We start from the raw sequence: 27,647 nt of genomic DNA, 5'->3' as shown, positions 1-27,647 counted from the left end.
AGTTTTACAGTAATAAGAAACCAAGTAGAAAGACTTCAATTTACAAAACCTTTCATTTGTATACTCTTGTTCATGTCTATAAATTAATTTTATACCTTTTTCCTATTTCTTTTTTTCTCTCGTTAGCAGAAAAAAATCCTTGATGGAAGTTATAGCCGTTTTTGTGTATTATGTTGAAAATGTGTGTATTGTTGTTAAATTGTGTATATTATACACACAAGTTTTTTTTTTTTTTTTTTGTATTAATAAAAACTGTCCCCTCATGCATAAACTGAAAACAAAATAAAAGTCTCTTGCCGTTCTACTTCCGGTGTATGTCGGGCTAGTAGCGGAGCATCGATCGTTACACAGCGGGTTTGACTCGCATTGTTATTAATCTCAATAATCCTCTATTATGGCGACTTTCTTCGGCGAGGTGTTGTCGGTGTACTCGAGAGCTGTCGAGGAGGATGAGTATGATGATATGACGAGGGAAAACGAGGAAGATGAACAGATCCGACGGGAAATAGAGGAGAAGAGGTTAAACCATGCATTATATATTCATAATGCAATAAACTGTGTCCGTCCGTAACATTTGATTTAAAGCCTTATTTCATCAGCTTTATGAGACTAAATGAAAACACTATCCTTTCGGTTTCACTTCAGCCGCGTGTGTTTCTGTCAAGATGCTGTGAAATAAACTTGAGTTATTTATATATATATTTTATTTTATATTATTTTATGTACATATTCCCAGCTTTGGCATTATTGTATTACTTAAAGTCATGCCAAAAAAATAATTTTTGAGTTTGAATATTAATATGGATCATCACTGTATTGATCACGTCACAGATCATCAATCAATCAATACACACTCACACAGTTTCAAAGCAGCATGTTAATGTTTACAATATCTTAATGTGGCCATATGATTGATTATAGCCTATCTTAATTATGACACAAAATCAAAATTGACATGCAAGTCATAATGACATTAAAAAGTTTAAATTGAGAAGTTTAAATTATATGACTGTCATAATTACAACTTTTTATGTCACGATTTCCTCTTAGTATGTACATTTCTAGTGTCATAATTACAAGATAAAAAGCTGAAATTATGAATCTCTATGTCATAACTACAACTTTTAATGTCACAATCTCAACATTTTGTCTTAATTTCATCTTAGTATGCCAATTTCTACTTTTAATTTCATAATTATGATTTACAAAAGGTTGTTTTTTATTCTTATGTGTAATACATAATTACTGGCTTTTATTTCCTGTAGTTCAAACAGTAGAGCACGCTGGCGCTTGCAACGCCAAGGTCATGTCATAGGTTCGATTCCCAGGGAAAGCAAGAAATGATAAGAATGTAAATGTGTAACCAAATGCAATGTAAGACGTTTTGGATAAAAGCGTCTGCCAAATGCAAAAATGTAAATGTACTACTTTTTTCTCATAATTATGATTTTGCAGTAGCACCTCATTGCAGTACACGAGATCCAGGGGGCGGAGTTGGATCCAGATCTAAGGGGTGGAGATGGGTAGGATTAGGGGTGGGGTTAGGGATCAGGGGGCGGAGATGGGTAGGATTAGGGGTGGGGTTAGGGATCAGGGGGCGGAGATGGGTAGGATTAGGGGTGGGGTTAGGGATCAGGGGTGGGGTTAGGGATTAGGGGTGGGGTTAGGGATCAGGGGGCGGAGATGGGTAGGTTTAGGTATATGTAAGGTGGGAAATCCCCCTGGATTTCGTGTTCTGCAGTGAGGACCATCTCTGATTTTGTGGCGGTAATGAGCTTCATGTGAGCTGCGGTTGATAATGAAAGTAATTGATTGTGTGTGTGTGTGTGTGTGTGTGTGTGTGTGTGTGTGTGTCTCAGGCGTGTCGATGTGCACTGGCTCTCACACACAGACAGCGGGTCCCTGTCGTGTACGGATCTGATCATCGCTGTGGGTCCAAACGCCACTGGTGAGAAACATCACGCTTCGCTCTAGAGATCCTGCAGAACCTGAGCTTGAGCTTCAGTTCCCTTGTTCTCCTCTTCCCATGTTCTCCTGCTCCTCTGTTCTCCTGTTCCTCTGTTCTCCTGTTCCTCTGTTCTCCTTTTCCCCTGTTCTCCTGTTCCCATGTTCCCCTGTTCTCCTGTTTTCCTCTTCCCATGTTCCCCTGTTCCCCTGTTCCCATGTTCCCCCGTTCTCCTCTTCCCATGTTCTCCTGTTCCTCTGTTCTCCTGTTCCCATGTTCTCCTGTTCCCATGTTCTCCTCTTCCCATGTTCCCGTTCCTCTTTTCTCCTGTTCCCATGTTCCCCTGTTCTCCTGTTTTCCTCTTCCCATGTTCCCATGTTCCCCTGTTCCCATGTTCCCCTGTTCTCCTCTTCCCATGTTCTCCTGTTCTCCTCTTCCCATGTTCTCCTGTTCCCATGTTCTCCTCTTCCCATGTTCCCCTGTTCTCCTGTTCTCCTCTTCCCATGTTCTCCTGTTCCCATGTTCTCCTCTTCCCATGTTCCCCTGTTCTCCTGTTCTCCTGTTCCCATGTTCTCCTCTTCCCATGTGAACATGGGAACAGGAGAAAAGAGGAACAGAGGAACATGGGAAGATGAGAACAGGAGAACAGAGGAACAGGAGAACAGAGGAACAGGGCTCTGTTCTCCTGTTCCTCTGTTCTCCTGTTCTCATCTTCCCATGTTCCTCTGTTCCTCTTTTCTCCTGTTCCCATGTTCCCCTGTTCTCCTCTTCCCATGTTCTCCTGTTCCTCTGTTCTCCTGTTCTCTTCTTCCTCTGTTCTCCTGTTCTCCTGTTCTCCTCTTCCTATGTTCTCCTGTTCCTCTGTTCTCCTGTTCCTCTGTTCTCCTCTTCCCATATTCTCCTGTTCCTCTGTTCTCCTGTTCTCCTGTTCCTCTGTTCCCCTGTTCTCCTCTTCCCATGTTCTCTTGTTCCTCTGTTCTCCTGTTCTCCTCTTCCCATGTTCCCATGTCCCCCTGTTCTCCTCTTCCCATGTTCCCCTGTTCTCCTCTTCCCATGTTCTCCTGTTCCTCTGTTCTCCTCTTCCCATGTTCCCCTGTTCTCCTCTTCCCATGTTCCCCTCTTCCCATGTTCCCCTGTTCTCCTGTTCTCCTCTTCCCATGTTCCCCTGTTCCCATGTTCCCCTGTTCTCCTCTTCCCATGTTCCCCTGTTCCCATGTTCCTCTGTTCTCCTGTTCCTCTGTTCTCCTGTTCCTCTGTTCTCCTGTTCTCCTCTTCCCATGTTCTCATCTTCCCATGTTCCTCTGTTCTCCTGTTCCCCTGTTCTCCTGTTCCTCTGTTCCCCTGTTCCCATGTTCCCCTGTTCTCCTCTTCCCATGTTCCCCTGTTCTCCTGTTCCCCTGTTCTCCTGTTCTCCTCTTCCCATGTTCCCCTCTTCCCATGTTCCCCTGTTCTCCTGTTCTCCTCTTCCCATGTTCCCCTGTTCTCCTGTTCTCCTCTTCCCATGTTCCCCTGTTCCCATGTTCCCCTGTTCTCCTTTTCCTCTGTTCCCCTGTTCTCCTGTTTTCCTCTTCCCATGTTCCCCTGTTCTCCTGTTCCCATGTTCCCCTGTTCTCCTCTTCCCATGTTCTCCTCTTCCCCTGTTCCCCTGTTCCCCTGTTCTCCTGTTCCTCTGTTCCCCTGTTCTCCTGTTTTCCTCTTCCCATGTTCCCCTGTTCTCCTGTTCCCCTGTTCTCCTCTTCCCATGTTCCCCTGTTCTCCTGTTCTCCTCTTCCCATGTTCTCCTCTTCCCATGTTCCTCTGTTCTCCTGTTCCTCTGTTCTCCTGTTCCTATGTTCTCCTGTTCCTCTGTTCCCCTGTTCTCCTGTTTTCCTCTTCCCATGTTCCCCTGTTCTCCTGTTCCCCTGTTCTCCTCTTCCCATGTTCCCCTGTTCTCCTCTTCCCATGTTCCCCTGTTCCCATGTTCTCCTCTTCCCATGTTCCCCTGTTCCCATGTTCTCCTCTTCCCATGTTCCTCTGTTCTCCTTTTCCTCTGTTCTCCTGTTCTCCTCTTCCCATGTTCCCGTTCCCATGTTCTCCTCTTCCCATGTTCCTCTGTTCTCCTGTTCCTCTGTTCTCCTGTTCCTCTGTTCTCCTGTTCCTCTGTTCTCCTCTTCCCATGTTCTCCTCTTCCCATGTTCTCCTCTTCCCATGTTCCTCTGTTCTCCTGTTCCTCTGTTCTCCTGTTCCTATGTTCTCCTGTTCCTCTGTTCTCCTTTTCCCATGTTCTCCTGTTCCTCTGTTCTCCTCTTCCCATGTTCCCCTGTTCTCCTCTTCCCATGTTCTCCTATTCCCATGTTCCTCTGTTCTCCTGTTCTCCTCTTCCCATGTTCCCCTGTTCCTCTGTTCCCCTGTTCCCATGTTCTCCTCTTCCCATGTTCTCCTATTCCCATGTTCTCCTATTCCCATGTTCCTCTGTTCCCCTGTTCTCATGTTCTCCTCTTCCCATGTTCCTCTGTTCTCCTGTTCCTCTGTTCTCCTGTTCTCCTCTTCCCATGTTCCCCTGTTCCTCTGTTCTCCTGTTCTCCTCTTCCCATGTTCCTCTGTTCCTCTGTTCTCCTGTTCTCCTCTTCCCATGTTCCTCTGTTCTCCTGTTCCTCTGTTCTCCTGTTCTCCTCTTCCCATGTTCCCCTGTTCCTCTGTTCCCCTGTTCTCATGTTCTCCTGTTTTCCCAGGCTTCGTCTCGGCGTACGTGCTGAGCTCTGGAGGCTGGCGGCCCGTGGCCCGGGTCTCCCTGTGGAACGAGCGGAGCCGAACTGACGGAGAGCCATCATGTGTCCTGTACCAGCAGAAGCAGGTGAGGAGATCACTCACACACACACACACACACACACACACACACACACACACACACACACTTACTTACCACACATTACATATATTACATAGTCTCAGCGATCACAAGGTCATAATCTGACTAAACCGGTCAAGATCATCAATTTTGTGCTGACAATTAATTTTCATACAAATAAGTGCAATTAATGACTTTATTCTGTGTTGTTCATGTCACTTGCATTTACATTTATTCTATTAGCAGACGCTTTTATCTCACAAATGAATAATTCAACAATTACAACTTACAGTGGATGCCTATTTTTACTTAGAATCCTATATAATATAATAACAATAATGATAAATATAGGCCCGTATGATTTACTTGAATGCTGTGAAAATTACTCGTATTTCTTTAAATATTTTATAATAAGATATATAATATAATGTAATGTAAACTGCATAATTATTGCACTTGTCATTATATAATACATTGGCTTGAAAAACAATGCAAAACAAACCCTGTAATGTGTGTGTGTGTGTGTGTGTGTGTGTGTAGGTGCTGATATGCCAGTGCTCCTGTTACGTCGCTGAAGACCAGCTGTTCCAGTGGACGGAGAAGGTGAAGCTCTAACACACACACACACACTCACACACACACACACACACACACACACACACACACACACACACTCTCTCTCAAACACATAGCTCTGTGTGCAGGTGCTCGGCTGTGTTCAGGCCCGAGGGCTGAGTGTGACACACACACACACACACTCTCTCTCTCACACACACACACACACTCTCTCACACACACAGCTCTGTGTGCAGGTGTTCGGCTGTGTTCAGGCCCGAGGGCTGAGTGTGACACACACACACACACACTCTCTCTCACACACACACACACACACTCTCTCACACACACAGCTCTGTGTGCAGGTGTTCGGCTGTGTTCAGGCCCGAGGGCTGAGTGTGACGCTGCTCTCCGACTGCACTGTGGCCGAGTATAAATCTTCAGACTACCTGAGTGGGAGCAGCACACCGTTCCTGCGCTGCCTGAAGACCAGCACACACACCAGTGCCGTCGCCTGTCCACCGCTGGAGCCGCCCAACATCAGCTGTGGCCTGGCAGCTGCAGGTGTGTGTGTGTGTGTGTGTGTGTGTGTTAGGGCTGTGCAACGATAAGTGGTGATCAAATAGCTCAAAATACCAGATCATTTATTATAGATTGTCAAATTTGCCCCATTTTGAGTGAGAGCAAAAACGTTTTTGTGTGTGTCTCTTTAAATGCAAATGAGCTTTAGCTCCGCCTCCGTTCAGAAGAGGGCGGAGTCTTCACACGAGCTTCAGAGACTCCGCCAATAACAACACAGGCCAATCTCACTGATCCAATATGTCCCCTTTAAAGAAAAATGTGTTATTTATATATATAATAATATTATTAAATATATAAAGTATATACATGCAAATATTTCTTAAATATATACATGCATATGAGTGTATTTATACATACAAAATAATTAAACACAGCACACACACACATATTATGTAAACACAAACTTTTATTTTGGATGCGATTAATCGTTGCCCAGCACTAGTGTGTGTGTCAGGGTGGCCGCGGGTCCTTAAAGCTGCAGTAGGGAGTTTTGAGAAAACGTTGACTTAGCCTGAAAATTTGAACAAGCACAACTTACAGGTCCCTGCACCCCCTTGCTCTCTGCTGCGCTACAGCCCTCCCTCCACAGCTCGTCCTCCACAGCGGAGCCTGTCGTGAACGCGCAGGCTAGTAAACAGGGCCACTCATAACGGCGGATAAAAAGTTATATGGCACATTCACTAATAGGGACTAAACGTCAACAATAAGCTTTACATTGACTATGGCCTACCCATACTTTGACTACAAACTTGGTCCTCAAATCATTATGTATTTTGCAATAGCCTACATGTAACTTTATAACGTTGCACTCTTTCTATAAGTTATAAATAGCTAGTAAGATAACGTTAATATAACGGTAACTAACGTTACAGTATGTAAGTAATTATTCTAGCGATATATAATGCTAGATAAGGTGTGCTAGTACATTATTTCAGCAACATGACAAGCCAGTGAATTAGCAGGTTTCAATTGTTGCTTAGCAGAGTGCGCAACATTTTATCTACATGTTATGCGGCTAGAGTTTTGACACCGAGTCAATGGGCTCTGTGTAATTCTTTCTTTTTCGCTTGTTTATCGTCATCGGTCTTTTTCCTTTTACCTCTTTGTTTTATGAGCAGGTGTCACTCGAGAATTGGCAGTTTAGGTTGTTTCTCCGTCATAAGCACAGCTGCAGCTCGCCGGCAATCTGGAGTTTGAACGACGGCTCGCGCTCCGGCGCTCGCGCTGTGCAAGAGAGGGGTGTGATCAGCGCGTACACGAGCGTGATTGACACTGCTAAGACACTCCTCCTGGCTCTGATTGGTTGTTTCTGACCGGGAGCGTGTATTTCTTGCAAATGGCAATAGGACCACTGGGAGGAGCCAGAGGAGCTTGATTTTTACACAGATTATCTGTCTCATATTCTACTGTCAGGACATGATGACAGTTTTAGCAAATACATGTTTTCAAAAGTTACCTACAGGAGCTTTAAAAAGTCTTAAAATGTCTTAAATAAAGTTTTCCTAATACAGTTTTTTACAATCACTTTGTTACTATTTTCAGAACCTTGATGTCATTTTTCACAACTCTAGACACAAAACTCACAACCAATGATCAAAATGCACATTTTTCAAAACTCGAACCCTTTCTCAATTGCTTGGATACAATACACATAAAACTTAGATCATTTGTTCATTCAACAAAGATCACCTGTTCAATATGACACAACTTAACATCAAAGTACTACTATTTCAAAAGGCAATTCACACATTACATTTCAAATGAGTGTCTATTCATTTCCTTACAATGATCTAACTATCAGCTGATACAACTGCTCAAAATGATAAGTAACTGTTGCATTACTCTTAATGCATAGTTGTATGGAAACGCACACACAATCTTCCATGTTTACAGTAAATCATGAAAGTTTCAAGATAATGAGATTCATTGTCACCAATTAGCATGGAGCATGAACCAATAAGACTACAATATCCATGGATGTAGCCTAATATTTTATCATACTGTAATGCTTCATCAGACACTGTGTCTATGGTGCCAAATACTGTACCACCTTTTCAGACTATGTACAGTATTGACAGTACAGTACTGTATAGATGCAGGCCCTTGTAACTGCGTGTCCAATTCTGCCAATCACAGCAGAGCAGTGTCAGGCCTGGACTCGCCATGCCAAAGGTTTTTTCCAAGATGTCATTTTCCAACATCCATTGTGATGTAGATGAGAACCTGTGGCCAAATCCACAACACAGAGTTGATGACAGTGTAGAAGTACAGTAATCACTCCTGTTTAGTTTCTTACAGCAAGTTGAGGAACACTGCATTTGATGTTTTACAGTACTGTCTTTTCTTTTCTATTTCATAGCTAATTATTTTTGCTTTGATTCAAAAAACCATGTTGTGATTGTACTGTAGTGTTTTGCATCAATATATTACAAACTTTGTTCACAATGATTCCACTGTGTCTGTAATATTCTCTCTACTACTGCAGTGCTTTTACAGAGATGTATTTACTGTACATGTAGTACCATAATGAAACCTGTATCACCTATTTTGCTCTACAATATTTAATGATTGTACGAACAATGACACAGTGAAACTATCGGTTGCTTGTGTGTGGGTGATCTATAGTTATGTTTCAATGGTATTTCACAGTTAATTTGTTTTTTGAACCAATGACTGGCAAGTGCAAGATTTCTTTAAAGATGTGAATGCACAATGCAATGTTTTGAACATTAGACAGCCTGTGTTACAAGTGATGACCGCTGTGAGTTTTGTGTCTAGAGTTTTGAAAAATGACATCAAGGTTCTGAAAATAGTAGCAAAGTGATTGTAAAAAACTGTAAAAGGCCTTAAAAAGTATTAAAATGTCTTAAATTCAGATTCTATGGGTCTTAAATATTTCTGGTCACATTACCGCTAAAATTTCTCCAGTCTGACGGACCCAATGTCCGTCTAATAACCAGTGAAGCATCGAATCGTGAGAATGATTCTAATTTTATTACATAAACAGTGATTGATAATGATAATGCAGGACTCGACATTAACGCTTGTCCGCCTGATGAGAACATCGACAAAAACAAAAATAACTAGGGAATGACTAAACCGAGAGAATGATTCTGATTTTATTACTTTTATTGTAAGTTGTGATCGATTGTGGATAATAAATGTATTACTGACGGTTGCGCTGTTGACGCTCGCGCAGCCTCTCGAGGAGAGATCTACACACATGAGCGCAACACACACACTCATTTAACAACATACTGCCAATAATAAATCTAAATGTGGAGTTGTATATGTTTAACATATGTTAAGCAAACTGAATTATTTTTCCTGAACACCATCACGATTGAAAATGTGACATTGATTTCCTACAACAGTTCAATAAACAGTTAAAATTAAGTCACTTACATTTTAGATGCAATATTGGCTGTTTTTGTTCTGTTTCTGCAGCGAAAATAGTTCCAAACAAAAATCACAGCAGAACCACGGCGCATCTCACAGGAACACTCGACCTGTTTTCATTACTGAATGATTCAGCATTTTGATCGAATCGGTTGAGTCAAAGATTCAATGACCCATACATTAACATCTGTCTCATTCTTGAATGAATCAACCGTTTAAACGAATCGTTTGTATGAATGAATCAATGACTCAATGACTCGCTCATTAAGACGGTCGCCTGCCGCCACCTACTGGCGGTTTAGTGTTATGTTTAAAAGTAGTATCATTCTTTCCAACTTTTCTTATTTGTATATTTAAATCAATTTCATAACATTATTTTATGCAATTGTAATTTGTAAGTGTAAATGATTTAATTTGATCAGCCCTACCTAGGGTAACAGCCCTATAGTGTCTTATTATTCTAAATAATTTAATTTATTGATCAAATTTAGGAATTTAAAATTTGCCCTTTAAAGGTGCAGATATAACAATATGCCGATTTAAATATCAAAGCTGATTGAACACTGAGAATATTGCTTCAGAATAAATTAACACAAAAAAAAAAAATCCGGACAAAGCAACTTTTTTACTCGGACAAGTGAATTGTCAAAAGGACAAGCACATGAAAAGGCTTAATGTGGAGCCCTGTAATGTATTTCTGCAGCGCTGTTGAGACTCACGCTGCCTGTCTGTGTGAGAGATTTTAAAGCATAACAGCACATAAAAAAACTCAAAGAAGAAACATACTGAGGTAAAAATAAAAAATGTTGAGTTTTTTTATTTATAACATATGATATAGTTTTTTTGTTTTGTTTTTTTATCATAAGATATAGTTAAGTAACATGACAGGAGCTATTTTGCTGAATATTCTCACGATTGTAAATGTTACATTGATTTTAGTTCAATAAACAAGTAGTTAATATTAAATTACTTCAATTGCTTAGGTTAAACATTAAATATTACATATACGTATGTAAAATAATGTGTATTTCTATCACAGGTTTGGTCTTAAATTTCATTCAAAGTGGCATTAAAAAGGTCTTTAAAAGTCTTAAATTTAACTTGTTTATATCTTGTAGACACCCTGGTGTGTGTGATCATGATGTGCAGTGTGTGTGTGTGTGTGTGTGTTCATGATGTGCAGTGTGTGTGTGTGTGTGTGTGATCATGATGTGCAGTGTGTGTGTGTGTGTGTGTGTTCATGATGTGCAGTGTGTGTGTGTGTGTGATCATGATGTGCAGTGTGTGTGTGTGTGTGTGTGTTCATGATGTGCAGTGTGTGTGTGTGATCATGATGTGCAGTGTGTGTGTGTGTGTGTGTGTGTGTGATCATGATGTGCAGTGTGTGTGTGTGTGATCATGATGTGCAGTGTGTGTGTGTGTGTGTGTGTGTGATCATGATGTGCAGTGTGTGTGTGTGTGTGTGTGTGATCATGATGTGCAGTGTGTGTGTGTGTGTGTGTGTGTGTGTGTGTGTGTGTGTGATCATGATGTGCAGTGTGTGTGTGTGTGTGTGTGTGATCATGATGTGCAGTGTGTGTGTGTGATCATGATGTGCAGTGTGTGTGTGTGTGTGTGTGTGTGATCATGATGTGCAGTGTGTGTGTGTGTGATCATGATGTGCAGTGTGTGTGTGTGTGTGTGTGATCATGATGTGCAGTGTGTGTGTGTGTGTGTGTGTGTGTGATCATGATGTGCAGTGTGTGTGTGTGTGTGTGTGTGTGTGTGTGCGTTGGTGCGACCGGATTATGAGGACAAAAACCATGGATACATACCGACTCTATGAGGACATACCGTAACTACGAGGACAGCACTAGTGTCCTCATAAGTCGAGCAGTGTAGAAAGGCTTATCAGGCTGCGCCTAACCACCTCCCGCTTTTTCTCAATATGTCCTTATAAATCCGTTGTACCCGTTTTTCAGTGTGTGCCAGAGTATGCTCAGAGTGTATAATCTCCCTCTATGGGAAATTCGACGCTACTGCAGTATCATACACATTTCATACACCCAGACCACGCCCAAGCGCGATTCATTGGTGGAACGCTGGAATCCTCGTCAGTGATTGGCTGCTGGAATCCTCGTCAGTGATTGGCTGCTGGAATCCTCGTCAGTGATTGGCTGCATTTCACATCCGTCAAAGTCAGCGCGCCTGCGCCTCTGATCTTCTATCGCAGACGTGTGGTGTGACCGTGTGATTAATCAGAAGATTAATCATCATCATGAAAGATTAATTAGCAGAATTCGAGCGAAGTTGACGAGCTATAGTGGGAGATTTTCACTTTATCACGAGGAAGGTAAGTGCGTTTATTTATATATTCTACCTTTATGGAGTTAAGTGTCATGAGTCAGACAGTTTTTAATAACGTTAGTTACATTACTTTAAACGTGGCCACTAAACGTAGCTAATATAAATCCATAAGCAGTTGGATACTAGTATTAGTATTAGTTGATGAAAGATACATCTCCATGGATGCTTGAGAGAATTAATTTACATTTTGAAATAAATCAAATCTATGTTGTCATCATGATGACTGGTAAAGTTGAGTGGATGAATTTACAGTTTAATACAGTAAGATACAGAAATATATTAAATAAACAGAAACGAGACTAATGTAAAAGTATACTTTCATTAATGTAACGTTACTGTCATTAGAATGACTTGCCAAAATTATCTGGTTGATTCATTTTAGGGCTGGATATTAGCAGACATTTTATGATTCCATTCAATTTTAATTCACGTGCTTTCGATTCTATTTCCAATTCGATTTTACATTTATTATTTTAATGTAAATCAGGTGTAATACATGTAACATTTTCTAAAACTTTCTCTCTATAGTTAATTTTTCTAAGTAACGAGTTTAGCTTCATTTGATCTGAGGCGCCACATTAAAGAGTGATAAAATGGTATTAAAATGGACTGAATTTGAAATCGGAGACTGTTTCTTATCAAAAGTAACAAGCCTCAAAACCTCACTGATCAACTATTTCTGTGTAAAATGTTGTATTTATTGATATAGTCTACAGTCTGACAATAATGTACTGTATATAAAGCATATCTATCTATCTATCTATCTATCTATCTATCTATCTATCTATCTATCTATCTATCTATCTATCTATCTATATATATATATATATATATATATATATATATATATATATATATTTATAAATACATACTAATTATGTTGTCTGGAATGTTTTCAGTCAACATGTTAAGAAAGAAGAGAATAAAACCTGAGCAGGATGCAAAAGAACACATATTGTCGGGCAAAGACAAAGCCTTCATTGAGGGACGACAAACACCACAAGGCAATTTGACTATGTTCAGACTGCAGGCAAATCAAATCATAAAGTAGGCATGCACTTGTAAGAATTAAAAGTAGGCCTATTGCTGGCAGTCTGGACATGATCTTTCACATTCACACATTTTACCCTTGGGTAAGCCGCTCATTTTCATAAAGGTTAAGAGATGAAAAAAAAAACTTTAAACAATTTTTTTATAATTATTATTTTAAAATAAATACATAAAACTATGTATACAGAGAATAGTGTAACCAAAATCAACTAGTAGGCTATATCGCAGTGAAAACCAATGCTTGATTATTTTTTTTATTTCCTGCACCTCATATTACGTTACACAGTTTTACAGGATTTAACTCTTTAAAAGGATAGGTTGGTTAGCTGTGTAACATATAGGTGCACTTGGATTCATGTTTTATTTGTATTATTATATATTATTTTGCCCTTTCAGGGAGAGGTGTGTTTGCACTTGAGCACATTGAACCATCCACCTTTGTTGTTGAATACCGTGGGATTCTCTCTCAAAGTAAACATGTTAAAGATGTTCAAGGCAACTACTTGTTTGACTTCACATGGAATGGAACACGTTATTGGTAAGCTGGCTGTTTCTTTTTTGGTTTATTTATTTTTGGTTCATATTCAGAGCAAACTAGTTGCATGTCATTCTAATAAAAACAGTTATAATTATGATTTATTATTATTACTATTATTATTACAATATAGGGCTGCACGATTTGGGGAAAATGTCATTGTGATTATTGAGGTCAATATTGCAATTGGAATATGCGATTGCGATATAATAAACAAATGGTTTCATGAGTCAACTTGCTTGGTTCTAAAGCAAAATGCACACACAGATTAGTGATAATTCTGAAATGTGTATTTCTCAACTCAAACTAGCAACAACAACTAAATGATTGATAACATCTAAGCCATTGATGTCTGGATAAAAATTAATCCACCCCCATTTAAAACATTAATTATAGCCATCCAACATTACAGTGATTCCATCATTACAATTGAAAGCTATAATTTTTTAAAAAACATTTATTAGACGTCAAAAAATATAACAGCTTTTAATTTAAGTGACCTTCAAATAATCCTCACATAAACCCATTATAAATGACATGTCATATTTACCTGTGCCCTTCCTGTCTAACAGGTATGCAGAAATTTAATAAAGTTATCAAACAGTCTGCGACTCTGCGCTGCATAAATAATAAATAGACTAATCCTTATTAAAGCTACATAAGTTCTTTAGTCAAGAGCAGTGAGTAATTTTCTCTGTCCCCTTTGTTCTTTGATTAACTTTACTGACAGAAAGCTTTGGCTGCTGGCCCTTTAAGAGCAGCCGCTGCTGACAGAGACACGGATCTCACATGCGCCTCATCCTCTCACAACTCTATACGTCCATCATAAGACTGCTCTTATGTTATGAAGATACTCGACAAACGACATTTTGGCATAATTGTGTGTGTTGTTGTTCGTTCAAGAGCGAAAGAGAACTGTATTCTGGCGCGTGTCTTTCTGTGAGTCACAGTCGGACATTCAGCGCGCTCTCTTTTGACTTGTCTCGCATGAATGGTTTTAAGCAATCGCATGAGAGCATTATCATGTAACACTAGCCAAAGGATGACAAATAATAACAGATGCTGCGTTAATTGCGTTAACAGCCCATTGTTTATTTTACATAAAATCGCAGCATTTTGCGCCATATAATCGCACAGGCTTGACATCGCGATTACGATTGCGATAAGATTAATCGTGCCGCACTATTACAATAGCAGATTTGCTAGGGTTCTCATAACATTAGGAACTTATTAGTTAGTGATAATCAATAACATGGTTATTGTTCAACTGGGGTATTATTTTTTTTACCTTAAGTGGATCATCTGACCTATTAAATTCTTAGGAAGTCAAGTTAACTTTCACAATGTGTATTTGAATATAGGTTAAATAGGCCAAGGTTAGCCTAACCCAAATGTTCAGTTAGAACCGTATGTTTCAGTGTGTGTCTATGTTTTAAGTTTCTTACTGCACTATTTTTATCACAGCATAGATGCAACAAAAGAGGACGGTGGAGGAATGATGATGACAAAAATCCAAATTGCAAAGTCAAGACAATCATTGTTGACGGAAGGCCACACCTGTGTCTGTTTAGTATAAGACATATCTTTCCAGATGAGGAGGTCACATACAACTATGGGGATTCCTCTTGGCCTTCGCGTTTAAGGGTGAGTCTCTTAAAGACTTTATCACTGAAAGTCAACCATGTTCTGTATTTCATGAATGTTAGTTTTTTATATGATGCAGATTATTAAAAAAAATTCTGCACGTCTGCTTTGTGCATGACGGAGCCATGAAAGGGACACTAGATATTTAGTCTTTGGTTGATACTAGAATTAGTTGCGGTGACCGATTGGCAAGCATCCTTGCCTCAGTGTTGTACCTGTCTTTCTCATAATTACAGGAATTGTGTGACGAGACATCAGTGGCTGTGACTGAATGCAGTGTGAATCCTTCCTCATCAGTGAAACAGAAAGTAAGTGAGCGCATGTTCCTTCATTGTTTTCTTCTCTTTGACACAGGCAATGTTAAGTGTAGGATGGTTGGGCATCATGCTAGACTGGTTGACGTGGACTGTCGTCTTAAAGACGCTGTTGTGACGTCTCAAATTCGAGTAAAATGTACATTGCTCGGTTCATACATTTTCATAACTCGTGCGTTGGGGGATGGGCATGACACTGACCTGAAATATAAGGACAGTTCTCCACTACGAGGACCATCATGTCAGGGTTAGGGTTTGTGGAAAAGATGTTGCTTTGGGTACAGTTGGTACTCAAGAATAATACTTTTACCGCCGCCGCCCCCGCGGCGGTAAAATTCGGATGTGTATTTGCTGCCTTTTACCGCTAAGAGGCGCTACAATCAAGGTGTCAGTTTATTCTCTCTATTGCGTAATCTACCGCCGCGCCGCGACTCATTCAGAGCGATTGAAAGCTGGTAACAGATGAATTCAAGTGAAACATTGTAGTTAAACGAATTCATAATCGCAATACTGAAATTAAATTGAATAAATAGTGAAAACATTACAACATAAAACATTGCAACAGAAATATATTAGGCTATCAATGAGGGTCTGGAAGAGCATAAGACGTAATTTAATAGCGTTCAGACGGTAGCTCAGTGGTTAACGCAACATGAGCCTCACGGAGCTTCAAGCGATCCGAGATCGAATCTCACTGTAGCCAACTCATCTCAATGTTGGCCGACTTCATTTATGTTTTACCGTTCTTGATGCTTAAATAGGTAACTGTTTATTAGCGAGTTCATTAACTGTTTATTTATTTAATGTCAAGCGTTTTGTTTAATTATCAATGCCACATTAACGTAAATTTGCTACATTCCATGTCCGCTGCAGGACAAAACTGATGAGAGAAATGAAAATAAATAAAAAAAGAAAGCTGATCGCGTCAGAAAATGAAAATAATGAAGCTCGTCTTTAATCTGCTAAATTATTGTTTTGTGAATCATTCACGAAATTGAGTTGACTGACAGTGATACCTGGCCATAGCAACGGGAGAAATTTTTCAAAACAGATCCATACATTGAACAAATCAGAAAAGACTGATTTTGTTGACTTGACAGACTAACTAAATAGTATTACTTTCAATATAAAAACAAATGAAAATGTAAAAGAACACTACAATTAATTAAGTTTGAAACCCATCGCAAATTTTGAAGAATGTAAGAAACACAGAATCTTATTCTTGCAACATTTTAAATTTGTATTGTCAAAGGAATTTCAGCTAAATTAAACAATTAAAACAGTACAAAACGAAAATAGTCCAAAGCCACATAAATTAAGAACATGCGTTTTTCTTTGCCTGTCTCTCGCGCTGGATCTCTTTTTAGCAAGTTTATTTTGTCTCCCTCCCTCCCTCCAAAAAAAAAAAACTGTAACAAATTATTTAGCCTTTGTTGCTTCAAAGACAAAGCATGCCTTGTTGAATTCACCTTACAATAAAACGAGGCTGATCGCGAATTAAAGAGCTCTGTATCTGCTGTGGCATGAATGTGTTTAGTCAACAATTAATGTTTAGATAATGCCAGATTGTTGACAATCATACACAGTGCTCAAACATTCTAAAACTCTAAAACTCTACAAAACCAGTTGAAACAACTGGATTGAACACTTTAATTGAAATTTTGTGTGAAAACTTTAAATACAAAAAATAAACTACAATATTTATCATTTAATAAGATATAGGGCCTACATTTGGACACACCGGGAGATTTATAAGAATTTAGCCTTTGCCTGCAGGCTGGCTATCCGACATCTCCATATGAAAGAGGAACATTAACACCTATTGTGCCGATAAAGCCACTGTCCCTCCAACCCCCCCACAGGCTCTCTGAGACTGACTTACAACAAAAAGAAGTCGCAATTCACACTTAAACCGCTATTCTAGCATTAGACTATTAAAGTGTTGATAATGAAGGAATTAAATAATGTAAGCTACATGTAGTGATATTTCTGTCATGAAACATAATTACTAAATATTTCATTTCAATAATTCATTCAATTTCAATAAGTTGTTCTTTTTTATTCAAATAAACCTCGAACCACAGTGCTTCGTTGTGCTGCTGTTAAACTAAATAACATTTATAGAATAATTATGAACTTAAATGAAACAATATAGCAACATTTCGACAAAAATTATTTGATCTGCTTTTACATTTTAATTCAGGGCGATTTAGCCTACATTTAATTAGAGCGAGATTTTCCCCCTTGTCCTTTCCTCGTTGGGAAGCGCTCACATCATAGCTAAACATGTTTGAGTAGATCATCTGTACCTCTCAGTTTCAGATGGATTACATAATCAGATAACATTTATTAAATATTTAGACAATTAAAGGCTTTAGACATAGCCGATTTCTTATCGTGACTGAGCTGAGGCAAGTGGTTTTCGGTTCATTTTTGTGACGCGCAGTTCCCGGAGACAGAGACGAGACGACAGCTAAAATGTTGTTAGCCTAATATGAATAGAAGTTTACAGTTTTGAACGATGTAGGCAAAAAATACGGAGTAGCCTATTAAGCTATTTTAGCTGTTATGAGAAAAATAAATCCAAATGAACGCGCCGCCGCGTTTGTCGAACTCTAATTCAACATGCGAGAATAAAACCCGACTTTAGAACAATAGCGCCACTCGGCGTGGTGTGCCAAAACACTTAATTATAAACTTCAATATTTCATTCAAAATAATCTCAAAACGCTTTGTGACCTTTTGGAAAAGCCGTGCATAGGGCCTACATTAAGGCCACTGGAACTAATGAACAACTGAAACGCTGGTTTTGATTTTATTGTTTGTCGTTTAAACGTGCCTGTTGCATATCTCTATTTTATATATTGTATATGGTATATTGGTGAAGTAGCCTATAACCTATAGGGAATCCCAAAAATTTATATAGGCTATAGCTATTTATAAATTACGATTGGTATTATTATACAGATGTAAAGTCATTCTGTTGGATACTATTTGTTCCAGTGTAAAATGGAAATGCTTGGCAATTTTATTTTATAAATATAAGCAAAAACTATATGGTGTAACAGAGTTTTAGAACTAGACAAATCTCTCTGCATTAATAATCGGATATAAAATGCATTAATAGGCTAATATAAAATTTACAAAAGTACCAAGTTTGTTTGGGATTTGAACCCGTGTCATCTAAATGATCGAACCGTAAGTTCTTCCACTCGGCCATGATTTTACTCTTTGTGAAATGACCAAACGTTTGTTTCTCCAGTGTGTTCGTTCACATGAGCGAGAAAACGTTTTATCGTTAGCATATTGTAGACCTTTTACAGTTTAAAAAAAGATGATATCTTATCTGTATGACCAAAAATTACGGAGTAGGCTAGCCTTTTAAGTTCTTTTAGCTGTAATGAGAAAAAAATTAATTCAAGTGAAAGTGCCGCCGCGTTTGTCGAACTCTAGTTCAACATGCCAGAATAAAACCCAATTTTAGAACAATGTGTGCAACGTAGCGCCACTCGGTGTGCCAAAACACTTAATTATAAACAATCAATATTTCGTTCAAAAACATCTCAAAACGCTTTGTGACATTCTGAAAAGCCGTGAATGTATTAAGGCCACTGGAACCAGGATCGTAGCTGAAACGCGCTGCATGTTATCTCTCAATACAGGAGCAGAAGCGCCAGTTCAGATTGTATCGTTTGTTGTTTAAACGTGCGTGTTGCATATTTTTAAAAATATATAATATATGTGATATGGTCTATTGGTAAATTAGGCTATAGCATTGATTACTGTGGAGGGGGGAAATCCCCCACCAGCAAATCGCACCTTGTTACACAACCATGTTTTTAAAAACTCTTTCTGTAGCCTATATGGAACCCCATGAAGTTTTTTTTTTCTATTTTTTTTAACATAACTGCTTTTGAAATTATGATTGGAATTATTATACAGATTGATATAAATTAAGTCAATCTGTTGGATAATATTTGTTCCTTTGTGTAAAATGGAATCGGTTCATTCATTTTCATAACTCGTGCGTTGGGGGATGGGCATGACACTGACCTGAAATATAAGGACAGTTCTCCACTACGAGGACCATCATGTCAGGGTTAGGGTTTGAGGAAAAGATGTTGCTTTGGGTATGTGTCGGCTGCTTCTTTATTGTGGGTAAGCTGTAGACCCAATATGCACACTTTTCAATCTGGATATGCTTTGTGACTTTCAGTCACAGAGACGTAAACTGTTAAGGCCCATTCACACCACACTCTGGAATGAAAGTTGTGCTATGTTCAATATATGTTGATTTAATAAATAATTTTTGTTATAGTGCCACCATGAAGTTCACAGTGCTGTTATCTCCAGTTTGGATTCTTGTGAAGATTGCAGTGGACCTGTGTCAAGTCGAAAATGGCTTGGCCTTACATGCAAATGTCAGTATCTGCATCATTGTTAGAAACCCAGTCATACTATTGAATGGTCGTGCAACACTCTCTCATTTTCCCCTGAGACGAGAGAAATCCGCTATTTACCCTTTTCACTTCCTCCTAAAATCGTCATTTTACGTCATTGTAGGAGGAAGTGTAAGAGGGGGGGATTTCTGTAAAGACTACAAGCTCTAGTTCCCACCCTTTCAAACCCGCCCATAGGGGGTTGGACCTAATGCGCTAACAGACACATCACTGATCAGTGCCGTGCGTTTGATTTCACCGGCAGAAACTTTTTCATTCCAGCGGTGCCAATTTCTACTGTACGATATCGAGATAAAAGCCGGAAGGAGGAAACTTTCACGGTGAAACTAAGTCGTAGCTTTCCTTGCTGTGCTGTGGATCGTTAATCGAAACCTAGAGGACTATGGCGCGCGCCGCTGTGTGAGAAATAAATAAATAAAAGTGGAACGCAGTGTGTGTGTGTTAAGCTCACCCTACGGTTTTGATATTTGCACTAATAAAGTGTGTAAACATTCGCTCGTTATGGATGAACAAGATAGTGAAAAACGGACGGTAAAAATGACTGAGAAAGCTGTGGAAGAACACTAGTCCAGACAACTTCATGCACGCAGGTATAAGCTATCTCAGCTAACGAGCATGATAAAGCAAATAATTAGTTCACAAAGTAACTCTTCACTAGAAATTGTGTGAAATGATTTCCAGGCGGTAGGTAGTGGGAGTGGCCTGCGGAGCTGAGCATTGCAATGCACTATGGGGATTGTTGTCTACAATCCACAAGCACTAAAAAGTCATTTTCTGCCTTTTATCGGCCAAGAAGGACCCAAATTAGAAATGTATGCTACTATTCTACTACATATATGACCCACTTTCAATACATATTCATGTCTCAACCGGTGGAATTACCCTTTAAACAGAAAAAAGAAGAAAAAAAACACCATTATTAACCAGTTAATGGTCATTTCAAGTAATCGTTTCTGGTTTTTCCCCAGTTTTTGTTTTCATTCTTTGAACTGGTTCAGAGCCCTCATATTTACATAATAATAATAATAATAATAATTATATATATATTATATATACCTGTTTGCTGTGTAGAGAAGATGAATAGTGTGTTGCTTTTTTTCCCTTAGAAAAAAAACAAAAATGGGCCTGGGTGAGGCTGACAGCTCCACAGGTATGTGCATGCGCATATATTTTAGATATTTATTTGAGAAAAAGGATACATGTTGATTTTATTTTTTATCTTCCACAGTAATTCAGTGTAAAGTGGTCCTTTTCATGTTACACAGGACCAGAGACTAGTTTTCCCTGTGTGCTTATCTGCTGATATTTCACATGGTCCGAAACTGTTTGGATCGTAGGGCTGGAATACATTTTAATTCTTGCTTTTTACCCCTCAGGAAAAAGCCAAATGAATCAGGATGAAACTGAGAACTCCAGAGGTATTTAAACATTTGGTTATATTAAAGTTATTCCATGTATATACATATAGGTGTATAGGTATACATATGTGTATGTATATGTTTGTTTGTTTGTTTGTTTGTTTTACAGGGACCAAATTGAGGAGAATTGCGAAAAGGCCATGGAGCCCAAATGAAGTGAATGCTGTCATGAAACATTTCAGAGTCCATATTTCTAAGGGACACCTTGCAACAAAGGCAGAGTGTGAGCAGTGCAAGACTGCAGAGGACCCTGTTCTGAGAGAAAGAATGGCCCAAAATATAAGGGATTTCGTGAGGAACCGAGGTTTGATGTTGAAAAAGAAATCTTCTTAGAGTTCTTCGAGAGATCAGTGTCGCCTTCCATTAAAGGTTGTATCAGCGATTTCAGGCCCAAAAAAGGCCCAAATATAAATGATCACATTCATCTAATTTTTCCTAACGATCCGCTAGCTGCCCGCTCCATAAGCATGCCGTCCAAAAACCGTGTCTCTGTAGGCAGCCTAGGCTCTGAGATCTGCACACAAAAGGTGGGGGTGTTGTGGTTTGAGATTTTGCGGTGATTGGTTGGAACACTGTTTATTTTGGTTTTGAGTGGTTGGTGAAACCCATTGTTTTTGTGTGCAGATCTCAGAGCCTAGGCTGCCTACAGAGACGCGGTTTTTGGACGGCATGCTTATGGAGCGGGCAGCTAGCGGATCGTTAGGAAAGATTAGATGAATGTGATCATTTATATTTGGGCCTGAAATCGCTGATACAACCTTTAATGTCTGTGGGTTTTGTTCTCTAAAGTTTTGTTGGGCCAGAAGAGTGTTCAAGACATCCTTTTATTTACTTTTATTAAAACACTGTTTTGAAAGAAATGTACAAATACATGCATTTACTGGAAGGCAATTTAATTTGGTTTTATTTCCAGTGTGTTGCTGAGGTCATTTTGAGGCACACTCCCTCATGCACTTTAGTCCCATAATGGTTAGAGATGCACCGATTACAATTTTCTAGGCCGATTCCGATTTTTCCGAGTTTGACCTGCCGATACCGATTTTAGCCGATTCCGATTTCATTTTTTCTAACCACTTTACAGCACACACAAATATTTATTTTCTATTTTTTTTTTTTTATAAAACACCATATACTTCTACCCAAACTGAATAATAAAAACAAGTTTAAATGGGTGAATTTTCTATAAATATTTTTGAGTCTTCTTCATTTTCTTTTCTGACATAGCCTACTCCAGTTCTTGTTAAAACACACTAGACATGCAAATTCTGTGCATTTTGGGCACTTTTTGTGTGAAATCATATTTATTTTGCCCATCAAAAAAAGTGTGCTTTCACTTTAATTGAGTGTGAGCAGTGCAGCAAAAATAGACTCTGTGCCGAAACCGCTTCACTGCTGCTCACGCGACGCTCCTGCTTGACGCTCTGCTCCCGCTCCCGGTGTGATGCATTCACTGATTAACATGCACGCCGAAAAAAATACGCGCCTCTCACGCTTGCGGTGTGAAACGGCCGTAATTCACGAGGTTTTCTACATGTGCGTTCCGTGTGCACGTGTGATGCTGATGTTAATCATGCTGCGCCCGAGTGCGTTTGACCGGTATAAAATCGGCATATGTCAGACTGACCGGCCGATCACGTGAAAATCGGCCAATTCCGGTCCCAAGCCGATCAATCTGTGCATCTCTAATAATGGCCTTATTAGATCTCAGTTGTTGAGCCTTTTTTTACCATTTGCAAAATAAAAATTGCCCTTTCAGTTTAATTTTGTTAGTTTTTATTGGCTGTCTAGTTGCATTTCTTCATCTAATTGCCCTTTAACTAGTCTTCTATGAAGTGTAAAACTTGCTGATCTTTGATCACTGAATTTTCTCCAACCAGGTTCATTTTGCACCACATGTGTATATGTTGGTTGATATAGCAACAGCACATTGTAGCACTATTTCCTTAGGTGTGCGTATTACTTTTACAGGTTTAGTGGCAGCAAAAAGATGCACAATAATTTGTGAATTCACTCTTTAATGTAGAATAGTTGATTTGGTTTAGTATGGTTAACTCTAATACAGGTACTCCTGCTATGTGTGGAGTTAATAGTGATGTCCATTTAAACCCAGTTTGTCCTCATAATCAAGGGTTAGTTAGGTGTTTGTGTGTGTTTGAGAGTGTGTGAGTGAGGTCCAGTTAAACCCAGTTTGTCTTCATAATCAAGGGTTAGTCAGGTGTTTGTGTGTGTTTGTGAGGTCCAGTTAAACCCAAAATGTCCTCATAATCAAGGGTTAGTTAGGTGTTTGTGTGTGTTTGAGAGTGTGTGTGAGTGAGGTCCAGTTAAACCCAAAATGTCCCCATAATCAAGGGTTAGTTAGGGTTGTGTGTGTGTGTGTGTGAGTGAGGTCCAGTTAAACCCAAAATGTCCTCATAATCCAGGGTTAGTTAGGTGTTTGTGTGTGTTTGAGAGTGTGTGTTTGAGTGAGGTCCAGTTAAACCCAAAATGTCCTCATAATCCAGGGTTAGTTAGGTGTTTGTGTGTGTTTGAGAGTGTGTGTGAGTGAGGTCCAGTTAAACCCAAAATGTCCCCATAATCAAGGGTTAGTTAGGGTTGTGTGTGTTTGAGAGTGTGTGTGAGTGAGGTCCAGTTAAACCCAAAATGTCCCCATAATCAAGGGTTAGTTAGGGTTGTGTGTGTGTATGCATGATTCATATGGTTACTGATGTCCAGTTAAACCCAAATGGTCAGGAATGTTCATTTAGATACTAATAACAAGTCTTGAACAATCTTCTCTTTTTACATTAAAGGTGCCCTTGAATGTTTTTTATTATTATTTTATAATGTTTCCTGGGTTACCCTTATAATGTTAGTATGTTTTTTAGATAAAAAATATTCATAATTTAGAAATAAATGGCATTTTTCCTAGCCTGCTTTTAGCCTCTGATTTGAACACTCTGTTTGAAGGGGCGTGTCTCTGTGGGATTCAGTGTAACCGCGGCCACTGCTGTGATTGGCTGTGGGATTCAGTGTAACCGCGGCCACTGCTGTGATTGGCTGACATGCTTGCATATGAAATAGCTACGCATTACATGTGAAACTCTCTCCCGAATACTTTTACTACTGCTATTATACGTTTTTACTATAACAGCTATAGAGATTAACGAATCGTGAGATGTTTTTAAAGTATTTAGATCTATTCCCATCACATAAAATGTTGCCGTGATGAGCATTGAGCAGATGACAGTGTTGATCGCGAGAGTGAAGATCTTATCATTGCAAAGCAGTTTCTGCACTCTCTCTAATGCTTTCACCAATGCAAACACGATGATGTAAATACAGTAAGAGCTTCGTTGTGCAGTAACGTGCGTCATTGATTTCATAACGAGTTTGGCAAGTGTCCAGATAAACTCGCGCTGTGTGGAAAGATTGTTCTTTCTGTATATAATTTGTTCACAATTTAAATACGATTATTTTCATCCTACTAAAAGAAACGATGTGAAGCTGATATTTTAGTCACTGGCTTGACTTACTGATGCATAAACAGTATTGAACGATTTTGAGAGAAAGATTACCTGTCTGAACTTGAACAATTACGTATCAGAAAGTGTTGCTTGGTAGCTCGATCCGAGGCCAGCTCTGTATTGGCCCAAGTTGAGGAAACACTCGGTGAAATGTTTGGAAATTTCCAGAGAAAATAAAATTAACCCATTGTTTCTTCAGAGGCTCAGATAAAGGAGCTAAAAAATACTTTTGTGTTCATGTGTACATCCACACTGAGCAACTGCCATGCTTCGGCTGGGCAGTTCCGCCTGGCATTATGCAAATATTTGGAGGCGTACATATTAATGATCCCGACTATTGCGTCACAGTCGGTATTGTGTGGAGAACCGACCGTTTTTCAGGGGTGTTTTTCATAAACGTGAATTAAATGAGAACGCGAAAACAGTCCAGTTTGAGATTCACTCTATGTCATGTCCATGCACTGAACTCTTGTTATTTGACTATACCAAGGTAAATTCAATTTTGAATTATAGGTCACCTTTAACAAAACCCAAACCCAATCAACTGGAAATATTTAGCTTTATTCAAAACTATCTTTAGACAAAACTTCTTAATCTAATGAATAAATTAAGACTGACATTCAAGGTTCAATTATGAAAAATATTTGTGGGTGAATGCATTTGTCAGTGATGGTTAAATAGTAAACTCTCCTTTTGGTTTTTTAATTTCTTAATTTTTAAAGCTAAAATATTTCCGTATTTCACTTTCCTTCTTCTCTCTTTGCTCTTCACTCACTTCACACCTGCTAAATCTCACATTACAAACTCAGGTTAGTTTTCTGAAATCTCTCTTAAAGTTTAAGCCAGGTTGAACAATTGCTGATAATTTCTTGTTTTGTTTTTCTATATGCTGGTATTGAAACAAACTTAAGTGATGTGGCACTCTCATGGGTAAAGTTAGTCCAGGTTATACCAGGTTAGTCCTCATAATTAAGGGTTAGGTGTGTGTGTGTATGTGTGAGATGTCCAGATAAACCGGGGTTGTCCTCATAATTAAGGGTCAGGTGTGTGTGTGTGTATGTATGTGAGTGATGTCCAGATAAACCAGGGTAGTCCTCATAAATCATAATTAAATCAGGAAACGCCCACTCCTGCCCTGTCCTTACAGTGCTTTAGTTTGTCAGGTCTTCATATTACCAGACTGTTTCATTAGAATTAAATTCTGAGCAGTCAGATTTTTACCCCATGCCATAAGGAGCAGTTTAATATTTATTATTAATCTCTATGACAAAGGGAAAGGTGGGTCCCCATAAACCAGGATGGAACTTTTTAGGGGGAAAAGTCTTTATAAACCACCCGTACCAGTATGTGTGTGTGTGTGTGTGTGATCATGATGTGCAGTGTGTGTGTGTGATCATGATGTTGTGTGTGTGTGTGTGTGTGTGTGTGTGTGTGTACAGTGCTAACCCACTGTGAGGTGCAGCGGATCCCGGCCGTTCTCTATCAGCTCTACAGTGACGTCCCTCAGCCAGACTCCCTCAGCATGGAGGCGTACCGAGAGACAGTGAGCGCAGTGCTGAAGGTGAGTGTGTGTGTGTGTGTGTGTGTGTGTGTGGTGCTGAAGGTGTGTGTGACAACTCTCTACACTGACTCTCTCTCTCTTCATTCCAGCTGGGTCAGAGTCCCGGAGCTGAAGTTCTGCAGAAGATCACAGGAGTGTGTGCGGTTCAGAGTAACCTCTACACATGAGCACACACACACACACACACACACACACACACACACTCACACACTCACACACACTCACACACTCACACACACTCACACTCACACACTCTCTCTCACACTCACACTCACACTCACTCACACACACACACACACACTCACTCACTCACACTCACACACACTCACTCACACTCACACTCACACTCACTCACACACACACACACACACACACACACACACACACACACACACACACACACACACACACACACACACACACACACACACACACACACTCACACTCACACACACTCACTCACACTCACACTCACTCACTCATACACACACACACACACACACACACACACACACACTCGAGCTCTGGAAGAAACACTGGCCTTCATTTCTACTGTAACATTAAAGATGGGAGTTTGTCTAACGCTGTGTGAGTGTGTGTTTCTGAGCTTGAACAGCTGGTGGCGCCAGAACCATCAGAACCCGAAACTGCGTCATTCACTTCTGCTGAGACTGACACACACACACACACACACACTGGGAATATTTTATTATAATTTTGAAAAACTGTTTTGTAGTTTAGCAAATATTATATTAGAACAAAAGCAGTAAAACATCAACAAAAGCCTTTAAATATTCACACAGTTCCTTCATTAAGATTCATTAGCTGAGACTCGGTAGTGTTGCAGTGAGTTCAGTCGTTTCACCATCTCCTGTGTGTGTGTGTGTGTGTGTGTGTGTGTGTGTGTGTGTGTGTGTGTGTGTGTGTGTGTGACAGGACTCAGCGAGATGTTTCACAGTGACGGTGCGAGTGTGAAGATGGTGAGAAGCTCACAGTGTCCGTGTCAAAGATCTCGGGTCTTCCCACGTCCTGTGATGCTGCTAATGAACACACACACACACACACACACACTCACTTACACACACACACACACTTCTGCGAACGCAGGCCTGCGCGTGTCAGCATGTTCAGAACCGAAAGAGGAATTCCAGAGTTCCTCAACATTGATAATGTGACTCCACCCTAAACACACACTGATTAATGTGTGTGTTCAAACAGTAACTTAGCTAAGACTTGGAGTGTGTGTGTGTGTGTGTGTGTGTTATGGTGGAATTCCCTTTGCTGATGCATCTGATACACACACACTGACTCTCAGACACACACTGACTCTCTTTCTCTCTCACACACACACACTCTGACTCTCACTCACTCACACACACATTAGATACTGCACCTTAATAGGTGAAGCCTGATCGTCAGTGTTTACCATCTCTGCAGGAAGTGTGTGTTTCAAGTGTGTGTTTCTCTACAGGAAGTGTGTGTTCAGAAGCCCATGTTTGCTGATTTCA

At 39.7% G+C, this 27,647-nt stretch overlaps 1 protein-coding gene and 1 long non-coding RNA gene across 2 annotated transcripts; both read left to right on the top strand.

Annotated features, from left to right (window-relative positions):
- The first annotated feature begins 294 nt into the window (after positions 1-294).
- On the top strand, positions 295-26,375 carry psmg1 (proteasome (prosome, macropain) assembly chaperone 1). Its single transcript, XM_056239027.1, has 7 exons — positions 295-519; positions 1,860-1,948; positions 4,657-4,778; positions 5,313-5,375; positions 5,693-5,891; positions 26,018-26,139; positions 26,229-26,375. The coding sequence occupies exons 1-7, from the start codon at positions 395-397 to the stop codon at positions 26,304-26,306; spliced, it is 798 nt and encodes a 265-aa protein (XP_056095002.1). The 5' UTR covers positions 295-394; the 3' UTR covers positions 26,307-26,375.
- LOC130073552 (uncharacterized) lies at positions 15,114-21,255 on the top strand. Its single transcript, XR_008804367.1, has 3 exons — positions 15,114-15,191; positions 21,034-21,075; positions 21,185-21,255. It is a non-coding gene; the product is annotated as an uncharacterized LOC130073552 (long non-coding RNA).
- Positions 26,376-27,647: the final 1,272 nt, after the last annotated feature.

This window comes from Rhinichthys klamathensis, unplaced genomic scaffold, assembly GCF_029890125.1.
Source record: "Rhinichthys klamathensis goyatoka isolate OS25496 unplaced genomic scaffold, OSU_Roscu_1.1 h1tg000550l_1, whole genome shotgun sequence".
Taxonomy (NCBI): domain Eukaryota; kingdom Metazoa; phylum Chordata; class Actinopteri; order Cypriniformes; family Leuciscidae; genus Rhinichthys; species Rhinichthys klamathensis.
The sequence above is the reverse complement of the archived record's forward strand: the minus strand, read 5'-3'. Positions and strand labels throughout refer to the sequence as shown.